Genomic DNA, 27,590 nt, shown 5'->3' with positions numbered 1-27,590 from the left:
TGAAGTTTCTAAAAAAGTTTTGGTTCTATTTAGACATCTATGTCGTCCCTGTCATAATCGTGAGAAAGCCAGAGGCCTTGGAAAATACATCTGCCAGAAATGCCATGCCATCATTGATGAGCAGCCGCTGATATTCAAGAATGACCCTTACCATCCAGACCATTTCAACTGTGCCAACTGCGGGTATTGCCATCCCCTCCCTTTTGATTGCACAAATAGTGGAAATAAAATAAAGATCACATTTTTCTATATTTCTGTTACTCCAGCACACCAGATTGCTTTTCTCCAACTTGTAACCTAGAAAATTTAAAACCTGTAAGAAATCAAGAGAATAATAGAAAGAATACCCATCGTTGAGTTTCATCGCTTAACATTTTGCCACTTTTGCGTGTGCGCAGCATACTTTCGCCCCGTGTGTGTGTGTGTACACATGTACATACACACATACCTCTAATTATTTAGTCGATAGTAAGATATCCTCAATTGTCCCCAAAACTGATTTTGATAACTGTTTTTTGAATACAGGATCAAAAAAAAAACTTTAAGAAGTCTTCTGTTTGTACATACGCAATTTTTACAGTTGTAATAATTAGGGTGTTATCTTAAAATATCTTGAATTACATTTATTTAATTTTGCTTTATTTACTTCTAAAGGGATTTTTTTTCTTCAGAAACTCATGATAAATTATTGGACTGTGGTTTTCTAAATTTGCTATATAAAAATTTAATGGAAAAAGTTACTTTAATCAGTATGAACGTACATGCTAAATCATTGTGGGGTGAAGAGAGATAAGCTAAAGATCAAGAAAACAGCTGTGTTCTATAAGTTCAGCTACCTCATCTTTTTTGTGATTATCAGTTTGTATCTTATCTCATTTTCTTGCCTGTTCCTCTCTGTGGAATTTTTCTCTGTTCATTTGTCATTAGCACTTCTAAAGAATTACTTAAAACAGATGAAATGTTAAACAAGTCCATTTCGCTGATTGGGGCCATCTCTGGCTAAATGTTCATTGATGCAGGAGACTGAAAATAATACTGAACTTAAGCATTTGGGGGAGGAAAGTTCTGGGCATTTCATTTGTTTATTTTCTATTAACCTATAACTCTTAATAACTTGTGACAATTTAATTGTTAGTAAATGGAACTAGTTTCTAACTTTAGACCTCAGTTATATATTTTGGATAATATAGATAATATTATTACCAAGTCCGTCCTGGGCATTGTGATGATTCTCTTCTAGCTTTTTAAGGAAGACAAAGGGACTGTAATGTGATAATAGACAAAGAAGTAATAAATACGGGGGCGCCTGGGTGGCTCAGTTGGTTGGGTGTCTGCCTTCGGCTTGGGTCGTGATCCTGGAGTCCCGGGATTGGGCCCCGCATCAGGCTTCCTGCTCGGCCAGGAGTCTGCTTCTCCCTCTGCCCCTTACCCTGCTCATGCTGTCTCTCTCTTTCTCTCAAATAAATAAAAATCTTAAAAAAAAGAAGTGATAAATATGATCAGTGTGATCTTATTTGTACATTTTATCATTATTGTATGATACTGATGTTTTGATAGGAATCTGAAACCCATTCAAGCCTATTAATTTAGGTTACTGTGAGCAACACTAAGAGGGGAAAAAAGAAGGTTACAGGGAGTGTTACAGTGAGATCCTCAGTTAGCCACGTTGGTTGCCTGTTTTTCCTCTCTCAGTAGTAATATTCAGTGGGGTATCTCTCTCATGGACAGGAAGGAGCTGACGGCTGATGCCCGGGAGCTGAAAGGAGAGCTGTATTGCCTGCCGTGCCACGATAAGATGGGGGTCCCCATCTGCGGCGCTTGCCGACGGCCCATTGAAGGGCGCGTGGTGAATGCCATGGGCAAACAGTGGCATGTGGAGGTGAGTCATCAGTGGTGGAGGGGTAACCAGTACTTTTCAATCAGATGTGCTGGCAAGAGTAGGAGATTCTAAAGATTAAGTATGGAAATTTTCAAGACAAATGACTTTGTCGAAAATTAAGAATATAGAATATACCCTGCTTTTGTGATCTCTCCATAATGACACAGGATATACTCTTTTGTTCTTAAATCCTTCTTGAAGCTGAAAGTGTCATGGTCCATATCCAGCAGTAGCCCCTCCCTTATCAATGCTACTAACATGTTGACCGCTTTTCTCATTCTGCGTTGTTTAAATAGGCTGTGTCTTAGAGTAACCTGTCAAAAGCTCAAGACACCTGAATTAAGACTCAAAGTGTCACAGGGTTAGCCCTGGCCAAATGGAATAACTACCTCAAACTTCCATGTATCTTCTCTGAGGATAGTTTAACTTTGGAGTTTTACTTCATTAAATAAATAAAATATGGCAATTCAAAAATGACCTCTAGCAATTTTTTTCAGCATTTTGTTTGTGCCAAGTGTGAAAAGCCATTTCTTGGACATCGCCATTATGAAAGGAAGGGCCTGGCATATTGTGAAACCCACTATAACCAGGTATTGATTGTACTCCTTGGATACTACATATACTTAGATGAATTTGAGCTTAATATTTTAGCTACAAGGAAATCTCTTGGAAAATGTACATCGGACTATAGAGATCTCTTTTTAACTTCTTATTTGGGAAATAATTTCAGACTCACCGACAGGTTGTAAAATAAAAATATGAAGAATACCTACGTATCTTTTCATCATTTTCATGTGTTTCTCTGTATAAAAACATACACCTAATAAATGCACGTATCTTTATATACAAATGTATGTATTCATATATAGGCACTTATTTTTTCTGAAGCATTTGATGATAAGTTAATTCATCATGGTCCTTTACCCCTAAATACTTCAACTTATATTTCCCAATAATATGGAGTGCTCTTACATAATCGTAGTTAATCAGTATTGATATAATACGTCAGTGTATTTATTCCAATTTTGTCACTTGTACCAGTAATGTCCTTGTATCATTTTTTTCCACTCCAGTACTGGACCCTAGCTAGGGTTCTCATTTTCCTTTAGCTTCCTTAGATCTGGAACATTTCCAAAGCCTTTTTTGTTTCTGATAGTGTTGAAGAGTAAATTATTTTCATTGTAAAAAGTAAAAACTAGTCCGTGAACTTCACTGATTTTCTCTAGTAATGAATGGTAAATTCTGGATCTAGGTAGCCAGCTATTTGTTTTAAGTGGTAGAAAGAACTGAAATTATATTAAATATCTGGTGTTCTAAAACTTCGTTCTAACACATCTTGAATTTTTACCACTTTTTTTTTTCACTTTCAGCTATTTGGTGATGTTTGCTTCCATTGCAACCGTGTTATAGAAGGTGATGGTAAGTATCTATAGGGATTTTACATGGCATCGTTTTGACACAAAAACACTTGGGTAATGTGAAAATTGAAAGAAGGTCAATGATTGCTATTGTTTGGAATATGATCGTTATCAGTTACCTTTTTTTTTCCTTTGGCATATTTCTCAAGTAATCCATAGCAGAAATGATAATATCCTAAGAGATGGATTTGTTACTCTTTTATGATAATACTTTAGGGCATTGCCACAGGGTTGTTACGGTTGATATTGTGGGAATATTCATGGCCAACCTTGAGATCTGTTTCTATTTCCATCCCCTGGAATTATATAACTTGGAAGCTGTAGAGCAGTGTTTATTAGGAACAGCTTAATCTGCCACGGTAGTCAGCGAGAGTCACTTTAACCCTGCAGATGCTAAAACCTGGCAGTTTTCTGTAGACATTTCTAGGCTTACCAGCCTTGTATTGTGGTAATTAAGCAGGGCTGATTAACTGGGACAGAAAGGAAGCAGCTGTGTTTGCTAATAGTCGCTAGCACAATTCTGCTAGAAACTTCCTGGCAAAATTTAAACATTCCTGTTTTCAGCATGCTTCATGGTTCTCGTTAGAGAACCCAACTCGGGAAATACTTCGCAAAACCCTGCCCATGATGCAGTTTGCAAAAGGAGTAGTTCAGGAGAGCAGTCTTCAGCGCCATAGAAAATAAAACTTAACTCCTTCCTACGTGAGATAGTTGTCAGGTGAGAGAAGCTGTCAAAGGAAGCTCGGTTCATCAGCTTTGGAAGAAAGACTACAGGCAAATAATGTAATGTCTGGATTTTTTTAAATTACTTATCTAGTCCATATATCTTTGTTGGGCCAGAGGCAGTAGGTACGGAAAGGTGGCAGCAGTGTGCTTGTAGGCAGGCCCTGTGCCAGAAAAGCTCATCTGAGTGACGTAGTGCATGTTAAATATACACCCCATCATCCACGGGAGTGAGAGGACGAGCTTGGGTGGGAAGACATGCTACATACCATTTATATGCTTCACAGGATACCCAAAGGAAAGAAGAAAAATTTTAACTATAAGTAAAGGTTGAAAAAGCCAGTGGTAATCTTACCCTAAGGTGAAACCAACCTACAGTCATGGAGGACATAAGTGCTCAGTTTTTTAGTAATGTGAAAAAATAGCCTTAAATTAATTAATTAGATTGATTCTGTAAACATTAGTGGCACTGAGATTTTTAGTCATGTGATTCGTTTGCAAGAAAACCTCTTGAGAACCTCTTCCAAGTGTCGTGGAAGCCACCTTAGCTCTGTTTGAATCGAAAGTGTCAGCTTCACCACTTTCCATACCAGTGTGTGTGACCCGATCTCTTTTCTCTTTCTCTAGTGGTCTCTGCTCTTAATAAGGCCTGGTGTGTGAACTGTTTTGCCTGTTCCACCTGCAACACTAAATTAACACTCAAGTAAGTCTACAGTTTAGTCCCGTGTGAATCCTAAGACTGAAAATGTTGGGGTAACATTTTATAAAATACGGAGTTTTAAAAAAGAGAATTGATTCCTTATTCTTTCTGTCTAGGCCTTCCAAAAGTAAAGGTTCTTCCTTTAATTGTTTTATGTTCTTTCTTCTATTCCTTCTTTGTCCTGCTCAAAGGGATAAGTTTGTTGAAATTGATCTAAAACCAGTCTGCAAACACTGTTATGAAAAAATGCCAGAAGAATTTAAGAGGCGACTTGCCAAACGGGAGAGAGAAGCAAAGGATAAGGACAAGCAGAAAAAGAAAAAGCCAGTCTGTTTGTAAACTTTTCTGTCCCTTCTGTCATCATTTTCACTGCTTTCTTCTTTGGTTAGTCCTTTAGAGTATGCTTTGTTCTGTTTGGGTCTTTTGCTGTTTTATTTCTTTTGGCATGTATTTGTAGCTGTCAGAGCTTGAAATCCAAGTACTTGTCCCGTGTAGAGCTGGTTCTTTTGCCTACTTACTAAAATTATTAAAGCTACATTAATAAAATCCCCACCTAATACCAGTTTGTACTTCACTTATTTCCCTTAAGCTGTCGACTCCCTCATCTCTTTGTTTATATCACAATATGGTATATAGATTTCTCTTTTTAAAATGGATTCAAAGGGAAGATTTCCAATCTCTATTTAATGGATATTGGGAAAATTAAGGTATTTTTCTCTGCTAATTACAGCTTCTAAAATCCTGGTTTTTGGTTTCTTTGCCTAAAATGATTTATTTGATAAATTCCAAGTGTCACATGTTCTAAGCTCTGTATTAAATCCTTTCAGCCTGTTTTGTATCTAAGCAAAGACCATCTACTGTACACAATAAGAGATCTGTCTTTGGTGTCTGTATGCACTTTCATAGAGTGCTCATTGCTGCTGTTTATGAATTCATTTTCTTGATGTTTTCAAACCCTACTTTATTCCTGATTTTTATGGGAAATATTTCAATCTTTGAAATTCTGTTGAATTACTAGCATGATTGTCCCATTGTTCCTTCATGGTTACCATTGTGTTCTGAGCTCCGAAAGTTTTTTATTTTTCCAGTTTTCATGTTTCCTTCCGTAAAAAGGAATTAAAATTCAAATATAAAATTAAAACCGTTGAAGTTTGCTTAACAGTATCTCTGAAAGCAGTGATAATTTATTTCCTTCATCCAAAAAATGGCAGTTTTAATAGCTTTCATGCTAGAAGTCTTTGGGAGAAAATTCTAACTCAGGAGTACTATTTAAATCAAACTGTCAGTGGAAAAATAACATCATTTGATTTTCTATCAGCATTAACATCTCTGTGAAAAACAGCCAGGGAATAAATTCCATGTAATGCTTGAAAATAAGAGTTTTCATTTTATTAAATATATGGTTAGGAATTACCTTTGTTATTAACTTTGTTCTTTAAAATTGTATCACCTGATTTAATCGTTTGCCATAGATAACAATGTACTACTAGACTTGTTCCAGAAATGCCACCTAAAAACAAGTTAGGAAAATGTACAAGTTATAAAGTTGTGTATTTCCTCAGTTCACTGTTTAGGACCCTAGATTCCAACAGTAATAAGCAATCGTAATTACCAATTGGAAATGCATAACAGATAGTTAGGAAGCTGTCTAAAAACCTGGCCTCTCCAGAACTGTTTTACAAATAAATTGATAATGTGTATTGCTCTAACTTTAAAAAGAAAGAATTGAGTTCTCCATACAGCTGACCATTCACAAAATGGAACCACAGGCAATCTGTTTCATTTCTGTTTCTTAAGGGTGATTAAAAACTTTCTTATATCTCCCCTACCAACCTTTCTGTCAGACAACTAACCAAAATAACCCATTACAATTTAAGATTTCTTTGAAAATGATTTTTTTTGTTGTTGGAGGTAGGAAGCAAAACCATTTTATGTAAGGAAAGATGAAACCTCATAGATACCTAATTTAAAATATTAATGAAGATTAATTTGCTTTCAACAAAGAGAAGGTCATTCAAATTACAGAAATACAACTCTGGGCTTTAAATAACTGTTCTTTAAAGTGTTCTCATGGTACTTCAATGTGTGATTGACTTTACTTACCTAAATTATATTGACATTAGATTTTCTGTGTACATAGCACAGACTAAAATGTAATGTACATTCTGTATAACACAGGTAGATATTTAAGATCAATTTATAAGGACAATTTTTTTCAAGTGATATGGTAATTTTTTACATCTACCACAATGACAAAAGTTGAGATTAGAATTATAGTTTTTTGCTATGAATATCAATGTTATCATATAGTGTCTTCATTTACTTCAGTAAAATTACCTCACATTATTTATATATCTGTGTCAAATACATTTCTACTAATTTCTTTTATTATTGTTACTCTCTTTAGGAATAAATTTGTGGAGTTTGACATGAAGCCAGTCTGTAAGAAGTGCTATGAGAAATTTCCGTTGGAGCTGAAGAAAAGACTTAAGAAACTAGCTGAGACCTTAGGAAGGAAGTAACTTCCTTTATTTGTTTTTTCTCTTCTATGCAAAGAAAAGAGATTACCAACATTACTTGACTTGATCCACCCTATTTAAAGCTGTATCTCAAAATAGTTGAGTGAAGAGGGCCTCATATATGAATGGTTTTCTTCATCTCCTTCTTCTCATTAAAAAAGAAAAAAAGCCTGTGTAATCATATTTAAAACACAGAAGAAGTCAAGATTTGCTTTTGTTAATAACCCTTATCAATTCATCGAAATGTAGATTGTACTTAACAGCAAAAAACACATGGTTTAGATGTTAGATTTTAACTAAGGTCCAAAAAAATTAATTTAACTTCTAAAAATGAAAGTAGGGAGTCAGCTTTCACATGGCTCAGATAAAAAATAGAAACATTATTTTACTTTGTATTTGAAAGAAAAATAATTCCAACTGCTGTTGGAGAGAAGGAAAAAAAATAACCAGCCAAGAAAAACAAATCTTACAGAATCTGAGTATGTTTATCAGATTAGTAGCTAGTAGCCATAAAATGAATATACACATTACTAAGACAAAAAAGTGCATTCAGAACTACTTGATTTCATTTTTTGTTAAATGCAATAATTATGCTTAGTTTATATTTTGTTCTCCTTATGAACTTCTTCCTTAGTACAATTACTTAACACAGTAGTTATAGCTAGCTAATAGTATGCCTTTTTAAATTTTGTGCAAAAAAATTTATACTAGGCATTTGAAAATTCAGTATACTTTACAATATTGGAAAAAATGAAGTATTTTTTAACGTATTTACAGCAATTATGCTTCTAAGCTTAAGGTCAAAGATGTAGTTTTAGAATAGGACACGAAATTAAATTTTATGTAGCTTGATGTATCACTTAAAACAAGTGAATGTATATGTATTGGTCCTACTGCCTTTATAACCATGCTAATGTCTATGCTTTACACATAATCAAACTTGCCTTGCCTTAGAAAAACATAGGTTATTCAGGAATTCTAGCTGTTTCATGCAATACCAAAAATAAGTGCATTGATTGAGATTTGTAAACCCAAATTCCTCTGCCACAGCTATGGTGATACTTGATTTTTTATTTTTCTCTCCTTTTTTTGGGAGAAAAAATTGAATTTAATTAATTGAAATTAATTTTTGTCATCTTGTTAGAAGAATGATATTGATAGGTGTTTCAAGTTTTTCATTTCAAATGTAATTGGATTTTATTTACTATAAGGAGGAGGTAAAAATGATACTTTTAAATTGGGAGGAGGGTGTTTAAATGTCAACTTTAGGTCAAAAGTAGTGTATTATTCTACTTTATAAAAAGTGTTTTTAGAAAGTTTATCCTGAAGTTTCTGGACCATTCTTTCTCGATAAACCTGTATGCAAAGCAAATTTTGTGAACATTTTTTCAATGTTGCTGCTGCTGTGTTATCATTTAAAAGAAAGTTCCCAAGATGGACTTTTAAGGAGGAAATTACTGGTTTTTAAAAAAATTGCTGAAATATTGTTTTGCCATTAAAAAAAAAAAAAAACAACCTCAGGATGCTACCACTCTGCCATTAAAATATTTGTATGCATGTATTTTTTTTTAAATTTGTGCATGCACTTTACAGAGTAACTTCTATTTCGGTTTTCAGATAACTTATAACCAATACTTTTTACTGTTCTTTTAGAGTTCAAAGAATTATCAGTGGTTGAAAATAATCAATATATAGTTTAAGACTGTATGTACTCAGACGTTTAAAACAGTCTTTGCATCTGACAGTAAGAATCAAAATCCCTTCAGAATGCCTTTGTCAGCTAATACGTGACCAGCAAGGAAAACTTTGGAAGTATTTATTAAATATTATACTATGGATATAGGCAAAATAGTACAGGTTTTGCAATTTGGGATCTTGATGCTAAATTGTCAAATCCCCCTACACCAGAAATAAGGGACAGAAAGCAATTATTTACCCATATTCTTAATCACTTTGAAGATGCATGAACTGAGCTCAGCTGCTTTGTTTACGTATCTTACATAGCCCGGCCTCTCCTGCAGCCAGATGCGCACTGCTGTCTTTGCTCACTCCTCTTTTAAAATAGGAATTAATATTTCCTGGAAGTCCGATTTGGTAACCCTCTACAACTTTAGGGTATTTTGTCTAGATACAGTACTTCTTCGCTGCTAGGGGCTTCACTGGAGTCCTTACCTGTGGGAAAGGAGGAGGAAGTCAAAAAGTTGCAAGTGGAATAGAAGACAGCTTGGTCGAATTCATGATATTTTTCATGGGGTTTCCCCTGGCTGTGGAAAAACTCAGGCTAGTAAGCATTTCTCTCTTTAAAGTCCTACAAGGCAATTTGAAATAATTCATTGTTCTCACCCAATTTCTAAGTGCTCTTTTTCTTACCAAGCCTACTATAATCGGGGGAAATGCCTGGGTACAAGTAAAATATTCTTTGGATCATGTTCAAAGCCTTATTAACATTGTATCTAAAATGACAGGCCATTTTGCCTCACTTACTTGCCGAAATAGCCATTTCTAAGTTAAGAAAATTTTGAGGTAGGCTTACAGCATTCTTGTTGTATTTCATTTTAGATTGTAAGCTCGATGGCAGGGACACTATGCTGTTAATTGTGTTTTTACATAGCAACCACTGCAGTATACTCTTGGTGTTTAATAAATGTTCATAATTATTAAGAATAATCTTATTGTGCATTGTTTCATTTGAATGACTTTGAGACATGGAACTATGAGAAGATAGGACTAATGCTTAAGAAAACTGTTTTGGTGGGGTGCCTGGCTAGCTCAGTCAGTGGAGTGTGCAACTCTTGATCTCAGGGTTGTGAGTTTGAGCCCCATGTTGGGTGTAGAGATTACTTTAAAAAATCTTTTTTTTAAAGATTTTTTTATTTATTCATTTGAGAGAGAGAGAGACAGAGCACAAGCAGGGAGAGAGGCAGAGAGAGGGAGAAGCAGACTCCCTGCTGAGTTGGGAGCCCAATGCGGGGCTCGATCCCAGGACCTGGAGATCATGACCTGAGCTGAAGGCAAACACTCAACCATCTGAGCCACCCAGGCGCCCCCAAAAATAAAATCTTTATGGGGCACCTGGGTTGCTCAGTCAGTTAAACATCTGACTCTTGGTTTCAGCTCAGGTCATGATCTCATGGCTCGTGGGATCGAGCCTGGCGTCAGACTCTGCACTCAGCAAGGAGTCGGCTTGAAGGGTGCTCGCCCTCTGCCCTCCCTCCACTCTCTCTCTCTCTCTAAAATAAATAAATCTTTTTTAAAAAGGAAACTGTTTTGGAAACAACCTCAGTGTCCATCCACAGATGAATGAATAAAGAAATTGTGGTGTGTATACAGGCGCACACACACACACACACACGCGCACACACACACAATGGAATATTATTCAGCCATAAAAAAGGAAATCTTGCTATTTGCAACATGGGTAGAACTTGAGGGCTTTATGCTAAGTGAAATAAATCAGAAAAATAAATACCATATGATCTCATGGAATCCTAAAAGAAAAAACAATAACCCAACTCATCAATACAGAGAACAGATCAGTGATTGCCAGAAGCTGGGTGTTGGGGTGGGTGAAGTGGGTGAAGGGGATCAGAAGGTGCAAACTTCCAGTTATAAAATAAAGTCATGGAGGAGATGTACTATACAGCATGGTGACTATCGTTAATAATACTGTATTGTATATCTGAAAACTTATGAGAATAAAAAATTTTGTAATTATGTGTGGTGATGGATAACTAGACTTACTGTGATCATTTCACAAATACAGATATTGAATCATGTACATCTGATATAGAATGTCATAGGTAAATTATATATCAATTTTTTTTAAAGTTTCTCTTAAAAGTCATTTAAAATTTTTCCTATATGTAGTTTTTTTGGAACATAATTTAAGTAGTCATATCTACATCCATGTAAGAATATCAAATTAAACATTATATAAAGTTCACAAGGTGGGTTCCACAAATACTATCTTATTTAATCCTTAAAATCATATGGGTTACTTAAAATTCTTTCCACATTATAGCAGAGGAGCTGCAAACTGACATTAAGTAGGTCCTTTGAGGTTGCACGACTTAAAAATGGCATCTTCAGAATTTGAACCCAAGTATTCCTGTGATTCCAAATGTATAAATGTTTCTACTCTGTTACTTGTGGTGTGTGCGTGCGCGCGCGAGAGAGAAAATTGACGTGTTCTTGAATATAAAGTAGAAATATGCATGTTTGTGAATAAAAGAAAATGATCTGGTTACTGTGTGAGCCAAATCCCAGGACCATACAGAATAGTGGTGGAGTCTTCCCATTATTCACCATAATTTCTATATTTTTCATTTCTTAGCAAAGGAGATAGCTTACATCTCCTTATATATGTATGTTAACATATCTTACTACATCCCTCAGCAAGGCCGGAGGCACTGTGTGGTGCTTTCGAGGGGCATTCCTCTTCCCGTGCACCATCCTCTCCTTGCCCTTCGTCCTCCTTGAACGTAGAGATTCAGGTTCTCTGTGATTTGAGTCTCGGACTCCTTTTCCTCCCCTGCGCGGGTGCAGAGCTTTGATTTCCTCCCGCCCAAGTGGGAGAGATGGGTAATCACAGCGCCACGTAGGAAGTGTTGCGAGGGTGAACGTAGGATTTTGCCAGATCCCAGCAGCAGAGGGGGAGGGAAGGCTCCTAGAGGAGCTGGAGCTCCAGAGGGGAACATGGTCAGCCTGGCAGGGGAAGAGGCCAGGGGTGGGTGCCCCAGTGCTTGCTCGCTCTCTGTCTCTCTAAAATAAATCTTCAGAAAATGTTATTAAAATGGTTCTGAAGTGTTTTGTTTGGAGTTTTTTGGCAGGGAAGAAGGGGGACCGTATTCAATTCAGGTAGTGCTTTCCGGTTTGCCAAAGTTAATATTATGCTACAGTAATGGAAATGCTAGCTTTATTTTTTGAATGTGTTTTGTTAAATGGGTTAAATATGTATCTGCAATATTGTTTGCATCTTTGTTGTTGTTGGCAAATTTTCCTCCATCCGTGGAGCGCTGGTGAGATTTTTAAAGCAAGCTCCTATATAAATTCTCAGGAATTCTAACTTAGCAGAGTTGAAAGTAAAGCTCTGTTCCGGCTGTGCTCCCTAAACTGTGCTGTGATCACCCAAACCTGAAGATCTTACTGGGTGGATCATGAGTTCAGTGCCTCGGATTCACCCCCTCAGGTTCTAGAATCTCCAGTCAACGGGGGATTGCACAAGTGTGCTGATTTGCCTCACCTGACTCGACTTCTCCACTGGGGAGACCCCAGTGTCTGGGGAGGAAAAAATGTAATTTCTTCTCCCTTCTAAAACCTTGGGATTTCCTTCTTCACTTTCTAATCCTACTGTCATATTAGAATTTTTGATGTCACAAGATCAAGTAGGAGATGGCCACTTGATGACTGTCACTAATTGGTGCATAGGTCAAAAATGGCTTCTTAAATCTAAAATTGTACCGGCAGGCGACTGGGCTCTTATTCCCTACTAGAAATCTCAGCTGTGTTTTTACAGCCCAAGAAGAAGATCTCAATCCCCAAAATATTAGAGACAAGCATGAAAGGAGCAGCTTACTAAAAGGATATTTGTTCACCACATATCTTTGGCACCATGTTAAACCCCATAAGAGGGATTATGTTGGGGGTCAACATATCAGCATTTTGAAAATTATTCATACTGCTTTCCAGGTAATCCCCCCAAACCCCACATTTAATCAGGAGGTATTGTTCTTAAATGTTATTCTCTATTTTTGAAAACTTTACATGGCTATTTCCCTCTTTCAAATTGTAGATTCCTTCAGAGGACAGCTAGGGCCTTCTAATTTTGTGTACAATGATGAGTCCTAAACTATCTGGAACTAAGCTTTCTGGTAACTTCTACCAGAATACAGGCAAAAATGAGGGAACAAGAGCCTTAAAAAGACCAAAGGTTATTAAAGTCCACGCACTAACGTTCATAGGTCACTCGGAAAAATCCCCTAGGCCCTTGCTTGTCACCTGCTTAGTTCATACACAATTCTAATGAGTTTAATGAGTTTCCGATGCCAGATAAAAGGACACAAATTAGAACTGGGGAGAGGGTAAACCAAAAAGTAAACAAATTCAAGAAACATTTATTGAATGTAAACTTTTGTCAGCCACTGCACTACAAGAGAGTGAAGCAGCAATAAATGTTCCAGCCTTGGAAATCTCAGTGTACCAGGGGCCATAAAAAAATGCCTCAGAACATCGTGAAGTAAGAACTGACATTAGAAATAGGGGTAGGATACAGAGATTGCTCAGAGGAGAGAATGGTTCATTCTAGGGACTCTAGAAAAGATTTCCCAAAGGTGGTGACGGCTGAACAAGGCTTTGAGAGACACGGCAAAGAGCTTTGTAGAGGGAGAACGGGGAAGGGGGCTTTCCAAGCCAAGAGCCTGGAAAAGAGCCTGTGAGAATTCCCGTTTATTTGGGACCCAGGAGCCAAAACTCTGAAGGGGAGAAACTTCAGCTGGCGCAGCTGTAGTCCCAAGAGGGTGAAACTAAGAGGGTGAAGTTGATTTTGTTCCAACTCTGTCCTCTGGCTGCTTGGCCCCAGATGCAGAAATACATGGCAGAGCTGTGTAGGTCAAGCCTCAGTTTTCTGATCAGAAGACTAAAAACTAGAAGCTGCAGGAAACAAAAGTAACAGGGAAATTGCCAAGAGAGCTGCTTAGGGAAGTGAACCCACAAAGTTGTTTACGAACTTGGGGCTCCTTTCTGAGCTGCTCCCCTGCACGGACCTGGCCCTGCTCAATACACCAAAGACTGAGGCTGAACTGACAGACCACCGCCCATGGTCCTCAACCGACCACTAGGTGGCACACAACTGGGACAGAACTTGAATAGCCCCGTCCACACTCTGGAAACTGAACTGACTTTTGAATCACAGACCACAGAAGGGGAGTTGGAAGTTGTGGTTTGAATCTAACCAGGTGGATTATCTGCCTCAACAAAAATATCTACATTCTCCAGAGGATTTAACTTAATTCAGTGAATTTTTTTTTTTTTTTTTTAGTATATTCATAATGTTAGTCAGCCATCCCCATGATTTAATTATAGGGTGATTCCATCACCCTAACAAGAGACCCCATACATGTTAGCAGTCACTCCCAATCCCACCTCTCATCCCTTAGCAACCACTGGCCAACTTTCTGTTATTTATGTGTTTATGAATTTGCATACTCTGGACATTTCATATAAATTGAATTATATAGGGATGCCTGGGTGGCTCAGTCGGTTAAGCGTCTGCCTTTGGCTCAGGTCATGATCTCAGGGTCCTGGGATCAAGCCCCCCATGGGGCTCCTTACTCAGAGGGGAGCCTACTTATCCCTCTGCCTGTCGCTTCCCCTGCTTGTACTCTCTCTCTGACAAATAAATAAACAAAATCTTTTTTAAAAATTGAATTATATAATATGTTGTCTTTGTGACTGGTTTCTTTCAGTTAGCATAATGTTGTCAAGGTTTATCCACATTGAAGCATACATCAGTTCTTCATTCCTTTTTTACCAGATAATATTGTTATATGGGCATACCACATTTTGTTTATAAATTTACAGTTGATGGACATTTGGGTTTTTTCCACCTTTGGCTGTTATGAATCATGCTGCTATAAACATTTGCATACAAGTTTTTTGTGGACACATATTTTCATCCAATTCATGAACATGGGATATCTTTCCATTTATTTGGATCTCCTTTAATTCCTTTTTAAAATGTGTACTTTTCAGTCTACAAATCTTACATTTCTTTGGTTAAATTTATTCATAAGTATTTTATTCTTTTTGATGCTATTCTATATGGAATTGTTTTCTTAATTTCATTTCCATTGTTCATTGCTATTTTACAGAAGACAACTGATTTTTAATTGATCTTGTATCATGCAACCTTGTTGAACTTGCTTATTAGCTCTAGTATTTTTTTTTTTTTTTGAGAACTCTTGGGGTGCCTGGGTGGCTCAGTCATTAAGCGTCTGCCTTTGGCTCAGGTCATGATCCCAGGGACCTGGGATCGAGCCCCACATCAGGCTCCCTCCTCGGCAGCAAGCCTGCTTCTCCCTCTCCCACAACCCCTGCTTGTGTTCTCTCTCGCGCTGTCTCTCTCTCTGTCAAAAAATAGATAAAAATCTTAAAAAACAAAAACTCTTAAGAGTTTTCCATATATAAGATTATGTCATTTGTGAAAGAGGTATTTTTATGTCTTCCATTCCTATATGAATGCATTTTATTTGTTTTCCTTCCCTAATTGCCCTGGCTAGAACCTCCAGTATAATGTTAAACAGAAATAGTGAAAGAGGACATCTTTGTCTTGTTCCTTATCTTAGAAGGAAACCTTTCTATCTCTTGCCATTAAATATGATGTCAACTGTGGGGTTTTTTTGTAGATACCCTTTACCAGGTGAGGAAATTCTCCTCTGTTCCTACTTGGTTGATTATTTCTCTCATGAAAGGGATTGGGGTTTATTAAATGCTTTATTCTGAACCTGTTGCGATGATTGTGTGGTTTTGTCATTTAATTCTATTAACATTTTGTAATACATGGGTTGATTTTTGTATGTGAACCAACTTCACATTCCTGGGATAAGTCCTACTTGGTGTAATCCATTTTAGAAGCTGCTGGATTCAGTTTGCTTACATTTTGCTGAGGATTTTTGCATACATATTCATAAAGGATATCAGTCTGTACTTTTCTTTTGTTGTTTTTTCCTGCCTTTGGAATCAGAGTAATACTTTTGTCAGGGATTACATCAGAGAGTGTTCCATTCTCTTCTAATTTTTTGAAGAGTTTAAGAAGGATTGGCATTTATTCTTCTTTAAAAGTTTAGTAGAATTCATCAGTGAAGCCATTTGGTTCTGGGGCTTTTTGTTGTTGGGTGGTTTTTATTTTTATTTTTATTATTTTTTAAAGATTTTTATTTCTTTGTTTGAGAGAGAGAGTGCACAAGCAGGAGGGAGGGGCAGAGGAAGAGGGAGAAGCAGACTCTCCAATGAGCAGGAAGCCTGGGGCGGGGCTCAATCTCAGGACCTGAAGATCACCACCTGAGCCAAAGCAGCTGCTTAATGGATGAGCCACCCAGGCGCCCCTTATTTTTATTATTTTTTTAAAAGATTTTATTTATTCATTTATTTGAGAGAGAGAGAGAGAATGGAGGAAGGGGCCGAGGGAGAGGGAGAGAGAGAACCCACACTGAGCACAGAGCCCCACACAGGGCTCGATCCCACGACCCTGAGATCACAACCCAAGCTGAAACCAAGAGTCAGTAGCTCAAACGACTGAGCCACCCAGGTCGCCCTAGATGTTTTTTTAATTTCAATTCAATCTCTTGTATAGGTCTATTCACATTTTCTATTTCTTCTTGAGTCATTTTGGTAGTTTTTGTCTATGAATTATTCCACTTCATCTAAATTACCTAATTCACAAGCATATGATTGTTCATAGTATTCCCTTACAATCCTTTTTCTTTCTGTAAGTCAGTATTAATATCCCTTCTTTCATTCTCAGTTTTAGTAATTTGAGCCTATTCTTCTTGGTCAATCAACTAAAATTTTGTCACTTTTCAAAATCTTTTCAAAAACCAACTTTTGGTTTTGTTGATTTTCTCTATGATTTTTTAAAATAATTTTTAAAAATTTAATTGTAGTAAAAAATGTATAACATAAAATTTACCATCTTAACCATTTTTAAGTGTACATTTCAGTAGTGTTGAGTATATTTGCATTGTTGTTAAACAGATCTCCAGAACTTTTTCATTTTGAAAAACTGAAACTCTACACACATTAAACAGCTCTCTGTTTCCTCCTCGTCCCTCCCTTGGTGACTGCCATTCAATTTGCTGTTTCTTTGAATCTGACTACTTTAGATACCTCATACAAGTGGAATCATACAGTATTTGCCTTTTGGTGACTGGCTTACTTCCCTTAGTACATTGTCCTCAAGCTTCATCCATGGGATAGTATGTGACAGGATTTCCTCTTTTTAAGGTTGAATAAAATTCCATTGTATATATAACCACATTTTTTATCCATTAATCTGTCAATGGACATATGGATTGCTTCTGCCTCTTGGTTATTGTGAATAAAGCTTTTAGGAAGATATGTATGCAAGTATCAATTCAAGATCCTGCTTTCACTTCTTTTGTATATATACACATAAATGGGATTGCTTGTTCATATGATAACTCTATTTTAATTTTTTGAGAAACTGTCATACTGTTTTCCATAGTGGTTACACTATTGTATACTCCTACCAACAGTCCACAAGGACTCCAATTGCTGCACATCCTCACCAACACTTGTCATTTCCTGATTTTTTTTTTTTTTTTGGATCGTAGCCATCTTAATTGGGCATAAGATGATCCTATTGATTTTGATTTTCATTTCTCTAATAATTAGTGACATTTAGCATCTTTCATATGATTGTTGGCCATTTGTATATCATCTTTGGAGAAATATCCAAGTTTTCTACCCATTTTTTTCCTTAGATTTTTTTTTTTTTTTAGTTTTCTCTATTATTTTTCTAGTCTCTATTTCACCAATTTCAGCTTTAATCTTTGTTATTTCCTTTCTTCAGCTTGCTTTATGTTTAGTTTGTTCTTCTTTTCTATGTCTTCTTTTTTTTTAAGATTTCATTTATTTATTTGACACAGAGAGAGAGAGAGCAGAAGCAGGGGGAACGGCAGGCAGAGGGAAAGGGAGAAGCAGGCTCCTGCTGAGCAGAGAGCCCGACAATGTGGGGCTCAATCCCAGAACCCTGGGATCATGACCTGAGCTAAAGGCAGATGCTTAACTGACTGAGCCACCCAGGTGCACCCCCCCCTTTTTTTAAGTAGGCTCCATGGCCAGCATGGAGCCCAACTCGGGGCCTGAACTCACGACCCTGAGATCAAGACCCAAGCCAATATCAAGAGTGGGACATCTAACCAACTGAGCCACCAAGGTGCCCCTTCTTTTTCTGTGTCTTATGGCACAGGTTTAGGTTTTTCATTTGAGATCATTCTTTTTAAATAAAGGAATTTTAAGGGGCACCTGGGTGGCTCAGTTGTTAAGTATCTGCCTTCAGCTCGGGTTATGGTCCCAGGGTCCTGGGATCGAGTCCCACATCAGGCTCCCTGCTCCGCAGGAAGCCTGCTTCTCCCTCTCCCACTCCCCCTGCTTGTGTTCCTTCTCTCGCTGTGTCTCTCTCTCTGTCAAATAAATAAATAAAATATTTTTTTAAATAAATATAGGAATTTTCAGCTATAAATTTCCCTCTAAGTACCACTTTAACTTCATCCCATAAGTTTTGATATGTTGTATATTTATTTTCATTCAGCTCAAGATATTTTCTAATTTCCCTTGTGATTTCTTTTTTGACTCACTGATTATTTAGAAGTATGTTGTTTAGGGGCACCTGGTTGGTTCTGTTGGTTGAGCATCTAACTCTTGATCTCAGCTCGGGTGTGATCTCAGGGTGGTGAGTTCAAGCCCTATATTGCCATGCTGGGGATGGAGCCTACTTAAAAAAAAAAAAAGAAAAAAGTATGTTGTTTAATATGCACATATTTTTGAATTTCTAAGATTTCTTTCTGTAATTGACTTCTGCCTTCATTCCATTGTTGTGGGAAAACATATTTTTTATGAATTCAATTCTTTTAAATTTATTGAGTTTTGTTTTATGCCCTGGCATATGGTATACACTGGGGGATGTTCCATGTGCACTTCAGAGTAACATGCAATCTGCTGTTGTTGGGTAGAGTTTTCTGTAGATGTCTTTTAGATCTAATTTGTTTATAATGTTGTTAAAGTCTTCTATTCCCTTAGTGATCTCTCTCTAGTGGATCTACCTTTACTGTTCTTTAAAATATATTTGATGATTGAAAGAAAAAATTGTAAGATTGTTCAGCGCAGTTTACAATGCATGTAAATGTACTTTGAGACATCTAGAACATAAAGAGGGGAAGGTAAAGATATCTATATGGTCATTAGGTTTCTACAGTCTACTTGAAATGATACAGTATTCATTCTAAGCAGTCTACAAGTATATTGTAATCCCTAGAGCCACCATTAAAAAAAAAACTATGCAAAGTGATATATTCAAAGACAATAAATAAATTAAAACAAAATGAGAATATTATTATTCAAAATATTCAAATAACCAAAAAGGCAGAAAAGAGTAAACAGAGAAGTGAAAAATGGAACAAACAAAAACCATTTACTTGGTTTAATTAGGTAGATATAAATCCAAACATATCAATAATTACATTAAGTACAAATGGATTAAACATAACAACTAAAAGATATATATTGTCAGAGTGGATAAAACAATACCTAACTATATGCTGTTTAAGAAACCTACTTTAAATATAATGATATAGGTAGTTTAAAAGTAAAAAGATGGAAAACGAAATACCATAGGAACATTAATCAGAAGAGCTAGAGTAGACATATTAGTATCAGACAAAGTAGACTTCAGAGCAAAGAAAATCATCAGGGATAAAGAAGGATATTACATAATGGTAAAAGTGTCAATTCACTAACAAGACACAATAATCCTAAATGTGTTTGCATCTAACACCAGAGCCTCAAAATTCTGGAAGCCAAAACTGACAGAACTAAAGGAAAAAAGAGACAAATCCAAAATTATAGTTTGGGACTTAAATACTCCTCTCTCAATAATTGATATAACTAGTAGATAGAAAATCAATAAAGATACTGAGAATGGAACCGGACCATAACCCATTGGATCTAACTGACATTTATAGAACACTCAACAGCAGAATACACATTCTTTTCAAGTACACATGGAAGATTCACCAAAACAGACTATATCTTGGAATAAAAAAAGCAAACCTTAACAATTTTAAAAGAATTGAAATCAGGCAAAGTATATCCTCTGACCTTAATGGAAGTAAACTAGGAATCGAAAAAACAAATGAAACAGGAGAATCTCTAAACATTTGGAAGTTAAACAACAGACTTCTAAATAATTGATGGATCAAAGAGAAAATCTCAAAGGAAAGTAGAAACTATCAGTATCCCTCATAGAGGGAACATACCTCAATATCATAAAAGCCATATACGAAAAACACACAGTGAATAGCACCCTCAATGGGGAAAACCTGAGAGCTTTTCCCCTAAGATCAGGAACCCAGCTGGGATGTCCAGTCTCACCACTGCTATTCATCATAGTACTAGAAGTCCTTGCCTCAGCAATCAGACAACAGAAAAATAAAATGCATCCAAACCGGCAAAGAAGTCAAATTCTCAGTCTTTGTAGATGACATTATACTCTATGCAGAAAACCCAAAAGATTCCACCCAAAAATTGCTAGAACTGATACAGGAATTCCACAAAGTTGCAGGATATAAAATCAACGTACAGAAGTCAGTTGCATTTCTATACACTAACAATGAGGCAGAAGAAAGAGAAATCAAGGAGTGGATCCCATTTACAATTGCACCCAAAACCATAAGGTACCTAGGAATAAATCTAACCAAAGAGGTAAAGGATCTATACTCTGAAAACTATAGAGCACTTATGAAAGAAATTGAGACCAACATAAAGGAATGGAATAACATTCCATGTTCATGAATTGAAAGAACAAATATTGTTAAAATGTCTATGCTACCCAAAGCAATCTACACATTTAGTGCAATCCCTATCAAAATACCATCAACATTTTTCACAGAGCTGGAACAAACAATCTTAAAATTTGTATGGAACCAGAAAAGACCCCAAATAGCCAAAGGAATGTTGAAAAAGAGAACCAAAACTGGAGGCATCACAATTCTGGACTTCAAGCTGTATTACAAAGCTGTAATCATCAAGACAATATGGTACTGGCACAAAAACAGACACATAGGGGCACCTGGGTGACTCAGTCATTAATCGTCTGCCTTCGGCTCAGGTCATGATCCCAGGGTCCTGGGATCGAGCCCCACATTGGGCTCCCTGCTCAGCGGGAAGCCTGCTTCTCCCTCTCCCACTCCCCCTGCTTGTGTTCCCTCTCTCACTGTGTCTCTCTCTGTCAAATAAATAAATAAAATCTTTTTTAAAACACACAAAAACAGACACATAGATCAATGGAACAGATAGAGAACCCAGAAATGGACCCTTAACTTTATAGTCAACTAATCTTCGACAAAGCAGGAAAGAATATCCACTGGAAAAAAGACAGTCTCTTCAACAAATGGTGTTGGGAAAATTGGACAGCCACATGCAGAAGAATGAAACTGGACTATTTGTTTACACCATACACAAAAATAGACTCAAAATGGATGAAAGACCTAAATGTGAGACAGGAATCCATCAAAATCCTAGAGGAGAACACAGGCAGCAACCTCTTTGACCTTGGCCGCAGCAACTTCTTCCTAGAAATATCACCAAAGGCAAGGGAAGCAAGGGTAAAAATGAACTATTAGGACTTCATCAAGAGAAAAAGCTTCTGTACAGCAAAGGAAATAGTTGACAAAACCAAGACAATTGACAGAATGGGAGAAAATATTTGCAAATGTCTTATCAGATAAAGGGCTAGTATCCAAGATCTAGAAAGAACTTATCAAACTCAACACCCAAAAAACCAAATAATCCAGTCAAGAAATGGGCAGAAGACATGAACAGACATTTCTCCAAAGAAGACATCCAAATGGCCAACAGACACATGAAAAAGTGCTCAACATCACTTGACATCAAGGAAATCCAAATCAAAACCTCAATGAGATACCACCTCATACCAGTCAGAATGACTAAAATGAACAAGTCAGGAAACAACAGACGTTGGCGGGGATGCGGAGAAAGGGGAACCCTCCTACACTGTTGGTGGGAATGCAAGCTGGTGCAGCCACTCTGGAAAACAGTAAAGAGGTTCCTCAAAAAGTTAAAAATAGAGTTACCCTACAACCCAGTAATTGCACTACTAAGTATTTACCTCAAAGATAAACAATGTAGTGATCTGAAGAGGCACCTGCACCCCAATGGTTATAGCAGCAATGTCCACAACAGCCAAACTGTAGGAAAAGCCCAGATGTCCATCAACAGATGAATGAATAAAGAAGATGTGATATATATATAATGGAATATTACTCAGCCATCAAAAAGAATGAAATCTTGCCATTTGCGACAACATGGTTGGAGCTAGAGCGTATTATGCTAAGCAAAATAAGTCAGTCAGAGAAAGACAAATACCATATGCTTTCACTCATATGTGGAATTTAAGAAACAAACAGATGAACATAGGGGAAGGAGAGGAAAAATAAAATAAGATGAAAACAGACAAGGAGACAAACCATAAGAGACTTTTAACTCCAGGAAACAAGCTGAGGGTTGCTGTGGGGAAGTGGGTGGGGGATGGGGTAATCAGGTGATGGGCATTAAGGAGGGAACTTGATGTAATGAGCACTGGGTATTATATGCAACTGATGAATCCCTAAATTCTACCTCTGAAACTAATAATACAGTCTATGTTAATTAAACTGAATTTAAATTAGAAAGGATAATAAAAGAAAATATCAATATCCCTTAACTTAGATGCAAAATCCTCAACAAAAATCGGCAAATTGAATCAAGTAGTATATAAAAGGTTAATCTGCATTCAGCCACAGAAAGCCATAAAATTCTGGAAAATGCTATACCATGAAGGGACCTTGAAAACATCATGCTAAGCCAAATAAGCTAGACAAAAAGGACAATTACTGTATAGTTCCAGGTATATGAGGTAATAGGCAAATTCATAGAGACATAAAGTAGAATAGAGGTTACCAGGGCCTGGGGGAAATGGGAAGTTAATTGTTTAATGGGTACAGAGTTTCTATTTGGGACAATAAAAAAACTTTTGGAAATGGTAGTGGTGGTGGTTGCACAAGATCATGAATGTACTTATTGCCAATGAATTGTACATTTTAAAATGGTTAAAATGGTAAATTTTATGTTATGTGTATTTTACCACAATAAGCAAACAAGCAAAACACATCACAACCATGTGGGATTTATCCTGGGAATTTGAGGATGGTCTAATATTTAAAAATTAATCAATGTAATCATATTAGCAGCTTAAAGAATGTCCATTCATGATAAAAACTGTTAGCAAATTAGGAATAGAAAGAAATTTCCTTAACCTGATAAAGGCATCTACCTAAACCTATAGCTAACATGACACTTAATGGTGAAAGTCTTTCCCCTTAAGATCAAAAACAAGGAAAGAATGTTCTCTCTCACAGGTCTTATTCAATATTGTACTAACAGTCCTAGACCATGAAATAAGGCAAGATAAAGAAATAAAAGGCATACAGATTGAATAACATGATTGTCAGTGTGTAAAACCTCAAGTAACCTACAAAATACTTCCTACAACTAAAAGGTACATTTTTTTTTTTTTAAGATTTTATTTATTTGACAGAGAGAGAGAGACAGCAAGAGAGGGAACACAAGCAGGAGGAGGCGGGAGAGGGAAAAGCAGGCTCCCCACTGAGCAAGGAGCCCAACACGGGGCTCAATCCCAGGACCCCAGGATCATGACCTGAGCCGGAGGCAGACGCCCAACGACTGAGCCACCCAGGCGCCCCCTAAAAGGTACATTGAACAATGTCACAGGATACAAGTTCAACATAAAAAATCAACTGTATTTCTCTATACTAACAATGAGCAATTGAAAGCCAAAATCTAAAAAATAATATCATTTACAGTCACTCTATGAAAAATGAAATAGCTGTAGTCCAACAAAATATGTATAGGATGTATATGCTTAAAACCACAAAATATTGGTTGGAATTGTAGAAGAAATTTTGACAGAGTCATACTACTTGAGGAATTCCACTACTTGATTTTTAAGACATATATAGCTAGGGGTGCCTGGGTGGCTCAGTTGGTTGAGCAGTCGACTCTTGATTTTAGCTCAGGTCATGATCTCAGGGTCCTGGGATGGAGCCCCATGTCAGGCTCCACGCTCATCAGGGAGTCGGCTCAAGGATTCCCTCTCTCCCTCTCCCTTTGCCAACCCCCGCCCCACTCTCATGTGTGTTCTCTCTCTCAAATAAATCTTTAAAAAAAAAAGACATATATAGCTAGCATAATCAAGACTGTGAAGTATCTGCAAAAAGATACATAAATCAGGTGCGCCTGGGTGGCTCAGTCAGTTAAAACACCAACTCTTGATTTTGGCTCATGATCTCAGGTCATGATCTTAGGGTCATGAGTTCGAGGCCTTCATGGAGCCTGCTTAAGATTCTCTCTCTCCCTCTGCCCCTGCCAGCTCATGCCCCCTCTCTCTCTCTCTTTTCTAAAAAAAAAAAAAAAAAAAGAAAGATACACAAATCAGTGAAACAAAACAGTCCAGATATATTCTCGAGCTAATACGGTCATCTAATTTCTACAAAGAGGCAATAATAATTAAATGGAGAAAGGATAGTCCTGGAATAATTGTACATCCATATGCAAAAAACCCCCCAAATTCTTGACAAAAATTAACTCAAAGTGGATCATATATATCAATAAAAGGGTAAGATGTGGAAGAAAACCTTTGTGACTAGAGGTTACGCTAAGAGTTCTTAGATATGACATCAAAAGCATGATTCATAAAAGAAAAAAAATTGAAAGTTGAACTTTACCAAAATAAAAAATGTTTGCTTTGTGGAAGACACTGTTTAGAAAATGAAATAATCTATAGGCTGAGAGAAAGATGTTTGCCCATCACATATCTGATAGAGAACTTGCCATCGGAACACATAAATCCTCTCAAGCCTCAACACTAAGATTACAAACAACTGATTAAAATATGGGCAACAAATAAAACACAGTTTACCAAACAAGATATATGGATGGCAAATATGTCTGTGAAATAATGTCCAACAATACTGCCTACTAAGGGATAAAATAAAACCATGATGACATCTGCTACATACTTTTTAGAATGGCTTAAACAAAAAAACACTGACAATACCAAGTGATGACAATGATGCAGAGCACCTAAATCTCATATATTTCTGATGGGAAAGCAAAAATGATATAGCTGCTCTAGAAAACACTTTGGCAGTTTTCTATAATGTTAAACCTAACACCCACCATAGGACCCACCAGTCCCACTCCTGAGTCTTTATAGTAGGTGTAAGTGAAGTTTTCCTTAAAGGGCCAGAAAAGTAAGTATTTTAGGCTTAAGGACATAGGTCTCTGTCACAACTACTCAACAGTGTCACAGTAGTGCAAAAGCGGCTAGAAGACAGGTATGTAAATGAATGGGTGAAGCTGTGTTACAATAACATTTTATTTGCAGAAATGGCAGGCAGCCCACAGGCCATAGTTTGCTACCTCTTGGCCTAGAGAAATGAAAACTGTGTTCATTGAAAAACATGTATACAAATGTTTATAGCAGCTCTATTCATAATTACCAGAAATTGGTTAACAACCCGAACGTCCTACATATGGTAAATGGATAAACCTGTAGTACATTCATACACGGACTATTACTCAGCAATGAGGGAGAATAACCTATCGATACATGCAAGGACTTCGATTAATTTCAAAGGCATTATCTGAGTGACATAAGCTAGTATCAAAAGGTTACATACTGTATGATTCCATTCATATGATATTCTTGAAGAGACAAAACCAGAGTATAAAGAAATGATCAATGGTAAGGGTTGAATGTGGGGTGTGACTTGAAAGTAATAATGGGAATGAATCTTGGGGGATGAGGAATTGTTCTGTATCCTGATTGTAGAAGTGATTCCATGCATCTATACATCTCAAAAGTTATAAACCTATACACCCCCAAAAGGGCAGTTTTTTGAGATTATTATTTACCATTAATACCAACATCAATTCTCCTTATTAAAACGAGAGTAATCATCATTTTGTGCCTTCATTTCCTTACCACCTAATTCCTTCTTAGCCATTTGCATGCTGTTTCTTGTCTGCACCATTTCTTTCAAAAATCAACTTTTAGGAAGCAAGTCTAAAGAGTTTTTCTCAGTCATCATTCCTGATTTTTTTTTTAAAGATTTATTTATTTTAGAGAGAGAGAGAGTGTGTGTGTGAAAGCAGGAGCAGGAGGGGCAGAGGAAGAGGGAGAGAGAATCTCAAGCAAATTCTGCACTGAGCACAGAGCCTGACATGGAGCTCCATCTCATGATCCCGAGATCATGACCTGAGCCGAAACCAAGAGTTGGACGCCTGACTGTGCCACCCAGGAGCCCATGGTCCTCAGCCTGACATGGGGCTCAACCTCACCACCTTGAGATCAGGACCTGAGCCAAAATCAAGAATCTGATGCTTAACTGACTGTGCCACCCAGGCTCCCCTGTTCCTATCTTTTTGTAGCATTTTATGCTGTTGATTATCCTCTCCTTAAAGCTCTGCTTTTTGGCTTCTGGGATGCTGTACTTTTTGGATTTTCCTTCAGCCACGTTGAGTGCTACAGTTACATAACCTCTTCCTTTTTATGTTTAATGTCTGAACAACAAGTGACAGAATTATATAGAACTGTGCTGTCCAACACACTAGACACATGGCACTTGAGCACTTGAAATGTTGTTACTGCTACTGAGAAATGAAGTTTTAAATTTGATTTAATTTAATTAATTTAAAAACTTGATATCTGGTGCTCACTTCTGCAGCACATATGCTAAAATTGGAATGATAGAAGATTAATTAGCATGGCTCCTGAGCATGGATGACATGAAAATTTGTGAAGCATTCCATATCTAAAAATAAACAAATATATAAACAAACAAACTTGATATTCAATTCAATTCCTGAAAACTTCTAGGTATGTCTGGAACAACTTGGGTATATTAACCTATTTTTTCAACCCTAAATCTAATCTAAATCTAAATACAGATCGAGTATTTTTGATGAAATCTTGGCATCTGAATTAAGATGTAAATGTAAAATATACACCAAATTTTAAATGCTTAGTACAAAAAAGAATGTAAGATATCTTATTAACAATTTGTTTATATTAATTGCATGTTGAAATTATAATATTTTAAGTATATTGGATTGAATAAAAGATTATTAAAATTGATTTCTCCTGTTCCTTTTTACTTTTTAAAGTGTGACTTCTAGATTATTTTAAGTTACATGTTGGGTCACATTATATTAGACAGCACTGATTTGGGGGATTCAGTTCCCATAGATACATACATACACACATATGTACGTGTATATATATACACACATATACACATACATATAGATATATACATACAAATGCATATACATACGTGTGTGCGTGTATTCCTTAATTTATTATTTGTACAAGCTCTGCCTCACATAATTCCAGGCAGGGTTGTGTTGTCATGTGATAGCTCCAAATCCTTTCTCAGTTGATGGGTGGAAGATCCATTCCTGCACGTGAAAGACAG

General features: G+C 36.8%; 1 protein-coding gene, 1 long non-coding RNA gene and 1 other non-coding gene across 13 annotated transcripts in view; 2 read left to right on the top strand and 1 right to left on the bottom strand.

Annotated features, from left to right (window-relative positions):
• The window catches only part of LIMS1 (LIM zinc finger domain containing 1), a 157,117-nt gene extending 147,211 nt beyond the window's left edge, over nucleotides 1-9,906 (top strand). For 10 of the 11 annotated variants that reach the window (XM_078056684.1, XM_078056687.1, XM_078056688.1 and 7 more), the window contains 6 exons: nucleotides 34-183; nucleotides 1,729-1,879; nucleotides 2,377-2,469; nucleotides 3,250-3,298; nucleotides 4,648-4,723; nucleotides 7,128-9,906. In XM_078056684.1, the coding sequence (XP_077912810.1) occupies nucleotides 34-183; nucleotides 1,729-1,879; nucleotides 2,377-2,469; nucleotides 3,250-3,298; nucleotides 4,648-4,723; nucleotides 7,128-7,242 (634 nt within the window). In that variant the 3' untranslated portion in view covers nucleotides 7,243-9,906. Of the gene's footprint in view, nucleotides 1-33; nucleotides 184-1,728; nucleotides 1,880-2,376; nucleotides 2,470-3,249; nucleotides 3,299-4,647; nucleotides 4,724-4,911; nucleotides 5,096-7,127 lie in introns of those variants that run through there. The other variant, XM_078056690.1, reaches the window with a different exon arrangement.
• The window catches only part of LOC118526033 (uncharacterized), a 36,633-nt gene that overhangs the window by 4,917 nt on the left and 4,126 nt on the right, over nucleotides 1-27,590 (bottom strand). The window contains exon 2 of the long non-coding RNA XR_004912436.2: nucleotides 27,450-27,573. This is a non-coding gene — a long non-coding RNA (uncharacterized LOC118526033). The remainder of the gene's footprint in view (nucleotides 1-27,449; nucleotides 27,574-27,590) is intronic.
• LOC118526038 (U6 spliceosomal RNA) lies at nucleotides 26,825-26,931 on the top strand. The gene has a single exon (XR_004912443.1). It is a non-coding gene; the product is annotated as a U6 spliceosomal RNA (small nuclear RNA).

The sequence above is a fragment of the Halichoerus grypus genome, chromosome 10 (assembly GCF_964656455.1).
Source record: "Halichoerus grypus chromosome 10, mHalGry1.hap1.1, whole genome shotgun sequence".
NCBI classification, from domain to species: domain Eukaryota; kingdom Metazoa; phylum Chordata; class Mammalia; order Carnivora; family Phocidae; genus Halichoerus; species Halichoerus grypus.
Note: the sequence above shows the minus strand (reverse complement) of the source record. Positions and strands in the feature narration are given on the sequence as shown.